Source organism: Salmo salar, chromosome 24 (assembly GCF_965601325.2).
Source record: "Salmo salar chromosome 24, fSalSal1, whole genome shotgun sequence".
Lineage (NCBI taxonomy): Eukaryota > Metazoa > Chordata > Actinopteri > Salmoniformes > Salmonidae > Salmo > Salmo salar.
Window position 1 is genome coordinate 18,465,331 of NC_138314.1, and position 7,186 is coordinate 18,472,516.

General features: G+C 43.6%; 1 protein-coding gene across 3 annotated transcripts in view; it reads left to right on the top strand.

Moving 5' to 3' along the window:
* The window catches only part of LOC106584973 (AP-1 complex subunit beta-1), a 51,930-nt gene extending 45,515 nt beyond the window's left edge, over positions 1 to 6,415 (top strand). For all 3 annotated transcript variants that reach the window (XM_045707192.2, XM_014170659.3, XM_014170660.3), the window contains one exon: positions 4,504 to 6,415. In XM_045707192.2, coding sequence (XP_045563148.1) covers positions 4,504 to 4,578 — 75 coding nt within the window. In that variant the 3' untranslated portion in view covers positions 4,579 to 6,415. The remainder of the gene's footprint in view (positions 1 to 4,503) is intronic.
* The last annotated feature ends 771 nt before the right edge of the window (positions 6,416 to 7,186 follow it).

Sequence of the window (7,186 nt, forward strand, 5' to 3'; positions counted from 1 at the left end):
TAAAATGTTAAAATGTTCATAAATGACCAGCATGGTCAAATAATAATAATCATAGTAGTTGTCGAGGGTGCAACAAGCACGTCCGGTGAACAGGTCAGGGTTCCATAGCCGCAGGCAGAACAGTTGAAACTGGAGCAGCAGCACGGCCAGGTGGACTGGCCGAAATGGTCTACCGTATCAAAATCTTTGCCTAAGTCAATAAAAATAGCAGCACAACATTGCTTAGAATGTGTTATTTTGCCCATCTTAATATTTAATTTTTATTGGCCAGTCTGGGTTATGGCTTTTTCTTTGCAACTCTTCCTAGAAGGCCAGCATCCCCGAGTCGCCTCTTCACTGTTGACGTTGAGACTGGTGTTTTGCGGGTACTATTTAATGAAGCTGCCAGTTGAGGACTTGTGAGGCGTCGGTTTCTCAAACTAGACACTCTAATGTACTTGTCCTCTTGCTCAGTTGTGCACCACTCCTCTTTCTATTCTGGTTAGAGACAGTTTGCGCTGTTCTGTGAAGGGAGTAGTTCACAGCGTTGTACGATATCTTCAGTTTCTTGGCAATTTCTCTCATGGAATAGCCTTCATTTCCCAGAACAAGAATAGACTGATTGGTTTCAGAAGGAAGGTCTTTGTTTCTGGCCATTTTGAGTCTATAATCGAACCCACAAAAGCTGATGCTCCAGATACTTAACTAGTCTAAAGGCCAGTTTTATTGCTTCTTTAACCAGGACAACAGTTTTCAGCTGTGCTAACATAATTGATAAAGGATTTTTCTAATGATCAATTAGCCATTGATAATGATAAACCTGGATTAGCTAACACAACGTGCCATTGGAACACAGGAGTGATGGTTGCTGATAATGGGCCTCTGTATGCCTATGTAGATATTCCATTAAAAATCATCTTTGTAGCCGTTTCCAGCTACGGTTGGTCATTTACAACATTAACAATGTCTACCCTATATTTCTGATCAATTTGATGTTATTTTAATGGACAAAAATGTGCTTTTCTTTCAAAGAAAATTCTAAGTGACCCCCAAACTTTTGAACGGTAGTGTACATGATAATTTATCATATCTTAATCTGAAATGTCAGACTACAAATTGCAAGAACAGATCACTCAGGTGTCAGATGTTAGTTTCTGTGTAAATTACACATTCTGTTATGTTTCAAGTGAGAATCAGGCAGGTCTGATGCCAAACAAGAAAGGAATTATTTCATACATCACTCATATTTTCTTTTTGTCTGTGCAAATAAAGTAGTGTGTAGTTCTAGTAGTTAGCTACACCGCTACATGGCAGAAAAGTAATGAACTACTGAAAACACGACCTAGATTAGAATTTAGTTCAACTACTACCAAGCTGCTGCAAAATGGACATAGTTACATTTACATTTGAGTAATTTAGCAGAGGCTTCTATCCAGAGCATACATTTTCCTACTTTTCCATACTGGTCTCCCATGGGGCATATATGTAGCTCACTACTCCTGAACACTGGGAGTGAATAAGAATAACTTCAATGAATGGGAAAAAGGTAGAGTAGAATGAAAGATACGGGAACATGTGAGTTGAACTTGAGTTAAGGGGGTTAAGACATGAACTAATGAGAAGGGTGAAGTGTGATGAGGAGATAATGATTGACAGCAGAGTGACAGGGGCACGTATGAGTGTGTTTCTGGTTGGTGATTCATCATCATTACCATCTCTGTTCTTCATTACGTCTCTATGCTAGGTCTGTTTCTCCTGAGGAGTCTCTTTCTGTGTGTGTATGTTTCTGTGGTGATGCGTGTGTGTGTGTGTGTCAGTATAACGTTGTCTGCTCACTGGTTTTAATAGCTGTAGCCCAGATTATTGTGCCTGACTAGTCCATAACAGTGACCTTGATGTGACCCCTCAGTCTCATGTTTTTATTCATGAGGAGAAAGCGTTTACTGTCCTTTTTGTTTCCCCCAGTCCAGATGACTCCATTTATGTCATTCAATCTGTCTTAGTCTCTCTGTTTTAAATTGAAATCCTCCACCGTTCGTTATTGGGGATTCGGCTTGACTCATCCGTCAGTGGTTTAAGCCTCTGGATTTGGCTATTTTGGTATTTTATTTTCATTCAGGAGATACAAGGCTTTTCAGTCAGACATGAAATGACTCGAGTGAGGTGTTTGATCAATCCCTGACTGTTTGTCTTGGTCTGTTGTCATTTTTGTTGTACGTTTTTGATTTAGTCTGTTTTTGTTTTTCTGTCTCTGATGGTGATTGGTTTAGTTTCTTTCGTGTCACACTCAGCCTGAACTATCTGGATTCACCCTCTTTCTGTCAGTTGCCTTCTTCCATCTGTCTGTCTGTCTTTCCTCTGGTCTGTCGGTCCGCTGGCCTGGGGCCCATAAGACTCTCTTCCTCCCTACAGATGGTCACCATCAGAAGCTCTGTATCCAACACCAAAGATGCTACATCTGCCTGTGTGCAGCATGCATGCTCTCTCTCCTCCCTGTGCTGCTGCATGGATCTGATGCACTCTCCGTACGACGTGTGAATATCAACCTGACGCACCCTTGTGTTGAGCGGCTATTTTTAGCCTGTGAAAATAACACTTTTTGGATTTTACTCAGCCTGTGGGAAGATTCCACAGCTTCCTTTAGAAAGGCAGTAAAGCTAAGAGCTATGCCAGGGATCATTATGGTGATGATGACCCTAACTCTATACTAACTTGGTCTACTCTAACCTAATGTTGCTCAGCCCAAGGTTCCTCCAGCACCCTACCTAATTGGTCCCAGTTGTCCCCTGATACCCAGGTACTTAGCTCTACCTTTTGAAGTGGAGCGGAAGACCCTCGCCTCCTGTCCCCGTGGCAATGGCATGACCAATTGCAGTGGTGTGGGAGAATGCTGAATGCTTCTCTGGCACAGCCACCATCATGACCGTGCCATCTTTCATCGCTCCTTTCTTCTCCCTCTTCTCTCTGGTCCCCTTATGGTGCAGCAATCTGAGCATCTTTACGTTTTCCTATGTCTCCTGCACACCTCCAACTGTTCCCCATCCACTACCCACTTGTCATGTTTCTACCAATCCCTATTCTCCAACGCTGATTCTCATATTGACTCAGCAGCATTTACAAAGCCTTAAGCAGAATGCCCACCATGTAACCTTGCTGATCAGAGCTTTTCTACAAACTGTCTTAATATGCTGATCCAAACACCTGCCAGCATAGCCTTGTTTAGAGAGAGATTCTGACTAATCACACCAGCAGCGCTATGCATTAGTGCAGAGCCAGTCCCGGAGGGGGGGGTCTAGAGCAGAGCTGTGGAATGTACCAACACAGTGCTGGGGGAACTGCCATTGCCTATGGCGCATCAGTGTGATCACCTGTCATATTGGTCAGAGAAGGACCAGGTCCGAGCCCCTGTCCGATGGGACTTCAAATGCCTCTGGCCAGTTTTTTAATGATGACTGTTAATAGAACTGGTAAGTACGAGCCAACCGGAACTCTCTAGATCACCACACAATCCCTGGCACCTCAAACACACAGCTGCAGTAGTACTGCATCAAACACATGACTACAGTACTGCCAGCATGTGCTCCCTTTCAAAACACTGCGCTGGGAATATTAGTTTTCCTGTGTGAGCTCTGATGAAAAGGAAACCGCCTCCTACAGCCGTATCAGATCCTGCAGCAACAGACTCACTAAACATCACAAGCCGAAGGGGTGAGAGAAAAGAGGGGAAGGGGGGGGGGGGGGTTGAGAGGGAATGAGGGAGTTATTTATTTTTCTTCTCTTTTTCCGCTCCAAGCTGATAAGATGTAATAAAAGGCAGCATTTATAATGCTAATGAATTCTCCCCTGCAAATAAAATGAAATGCCTCTGCTAAAATCGGGGGAGTAAGTTATTCACCCTTTTTTCTCCCCTTCACACATGAGTAGGTGAAGCTGCTGAAATAATTACAGCGCTTGTTAAACAGGCAGTGCTTAAACTCCAGCCATTACAGTTGCAAGGGACTAGCTGACTAGACGAGCATATCAAAAGGAGCTTTTCTTGAAGGTATGAAAGAGTGGCCAGGGGCATTAGCCTTTATCCCGTCTATACAGCTTTCATCATCCCTGAAACGGCTCTCGCTGTTAAAAGGATGTTTGGTCGCGTAATCACCAGGAAAAGTGTGATTCTGTTTTATTTCACTCGACTATAGTTTGTCTCTCAAAGCACTTGACTCCTGAGCAAGACGAGGGCAGCAGTTGCTCCACCAGGAGGAGGAGGAGGATGATGATGATGATGATGATGATTAGCTGGTTTTGTTGGTTTTGTTATTAGATAGAAAATGTATATTGTTTACTGTGTGCCTAGCTTTTCTGTCTTTCTAAAAGAAAATGAATCGTTTGTTCTCTGGCATGTCAAAGTGTTTGCTTTGGATGAATATCTGAACTAGTCTTATTGACTAGAGGTCCTCTCAACCCCTGGCTAACAGAAACAGACTGGCATTTCCTTGTCCAGCCAGACCATGTGGTAACTGTCTCTTCTCTCCTCAGATCTCTCTGAAGTGCAGAGCCCCAGAGGTTTCCCAGTGTGTGTTCCAGTGCTACGAGGCAGTGCTGAAGAACTGAACCCCTGACAGGGCTGAAGTAGGGGGGAATCCTGAGGCATGGGGACTGGCCCTGACTGGAGGGAGCTCCTGGACCCCCCCCGACCCTCTCCTCCTGACCGTCAGAAGGCCCTTTTCTTTGTAGAATCTCCAACCCTGCTGGCTGTGTGCCCTCCCTGGGGACCCTGGTTTCTGTTTGTTCTCTCTGTCACCCAAGCATTTACCCTCCTCCACTCTACAAGTCCTTATCTGATTCAAACTATGTCCATTTTTAAAACTGCTGAGGTCTCTGGCCCACATGATCCCAAAGCTTTCTATAGACCCATTTTTTTCCACTCAGGTCAATAGTTTGCACTGGCCTTTGACTTCACCTTCACCTGTAGTTGTATATGGGTGGGTGTTTCCCATATCCCACCCAGTCTAGTCTGTTTTCAATGAGACATCACCACCCAGTCAGATCTCCCCTTATATGATGGCTTAACCCCAGTTCAACCCCTGCTGCTCTGATCCAGTCCACCCTCCTCCAATGAGCCTCTAGTCTGAGGGACACCTGGGAGATGTGTTCAGACCGTGCTGTTAGAGGAGGAGGCTGTGATGCGATTCTTGCTCGTTGTGACTGTTTCTCCGTATCTCCCCCCGATGCCTCTTCTCATGATTATCTCGCCTCGCATCTCTGCAAATTAGTACCTATATTTAGTGTGTGTGTAATTAGCAGTTCAATCTCCACTGTCAGCATACCTCAGTGCTTCACATTAAAATGTGACAGTACAGACTGTTTTTCCACATCTCGGCGCTGTGAAACACCTGCTGGGTTGCTTTTCTGTCACCTCACAACTTCCTCTCAATGTCTCCACACACATGCTCTCTCAGACACGTTCCTCCTTTTTGTTTTAAAGGGAATTTCATGTCCCAGCTAGTAAAAGACACTAAATGGTCCACGTGTGTTTAGTTTGTTGTTGGCTCATGCCGTTGGTGTGCCCACTGGGGTTGGCTTTTTTTGTTGTTGTACAGAACCTCTGCTGTTTCTCGCTCTCTCACTATCATGTGTGTGTACATGTATTTGTGTGTTGGGGTGCCTGTGTGCTATTTGTTATTTCCGAGGGTTGGAGCAATGTATAATCATCACTACTATATACAATACCTGTCTCTCCTTATTCCATGATCTATTCCTGGCTTTGTTTGTAGTGTAATTAGATGTTTAACTCTGGGTAGGCTAGCGAGGGCCACAGAGGTTTGGGGATGTTCCTGCGTTGTGCTCTGTCAATCAGTGTTCTATGGGCTCTGCCACTTTGTTGCCTTCTCCCTTCTTAGCTGGTCATGTACCTCTGCCACCTGTCATAAAGTGGCTTCAAACCACCTGTATGTTCTGTACTTTACCTGTATAGGAAACTAACTGTATAGGTAGCACACATCATGAAGTCTTTTTTGAATGAAGAAAATCAGAACAACTCAACTTCACCATTTCTTGTTTTTACCTAGTATCTCTTTGGGGAAATAATTGGATATTTAAACTTTTGAGTAATTCAATCAGAACCCTCTGGACCAGCTCCAAAGAGGGAACTCACTATTTTACTGCATGGAGATTAGTGGATTTACATCTGTCTGTGTCTGTCTCTGTGTCTGTCTCTGTGTCTGTCTGTCTCTGTGTCTGTCTGTCTGTCTGTCTCTGTGTCTGTCTGTGTGTGTGTGTGTATGTGTATATGTGTGTGTGTGTGTGTGTGTGTGTGTGTGTGTGTGTGTGTGTGGCAAAAAGCTGACGTGTGTGTGATAAGCTGTAAAATAGCTGAGAAATCAATGTTTTTTTGATTGACTGTACATCATTTGAAACAGAACTATTAAAAATCAGATATATTCACAAATGCTTCAATTGCGATCTTTTCTGAATTCACTTGAGTCATCTATCAAGAGTGGTATACCACATTGTTAAATAACCGTTATGTAGGATGTATTATATTGTAAGAGTAAGGACTAAGCTGATCACAACAGTGGTTAGTATTGTACTAGTGGAATTTACACTATGATGAGCAACTCTCCACATTTTGTCACCTATGCAGACAGTGCTTGGACTGGCAGTACAGGACAGATTTAAGTCTTAAAGGGGAAGACAAACAGAAGTTGTTTATAAATTGTATTTTATGTACATGATTCCAGCATAACTGGGTTCATGTGCATTCTAGGCATTTTACCATGACCTTCGAAAGGTACAGGACTGTCCACACTTGGTTGAGTAAGCTCTCTCTATTTTTACAGCATCGTTGGTCACCCTTCAAAGGAACAGCTTTGCATACTAATCCGATGCTCCTTCTACTCTCATCCATGCGGCCATGAGTCCAGAGTGACGCTTTATCTGGAGCTCAGTGCATTATTTATCCCCATGACGGACTGGGAGCTAGAAGATGGTGAGGTTTTGAAGTGAAATGCAACAATTTCAACGATTTTACTGAGTTACAGGTCATATAATGAAATCAGTCAATTTAAGTCAATTCATTAGTCCCTAATCTATAGATTTCACATGTCTGGGAATACAGATATGCATCTGTTGGTCACAAATACCTTAAGTAGGAGCGTGGATCAGAAAGCCAGTGTCTGTGACCACCACTTGCTTCATGCAGCGTGACATCTCCTTCGCA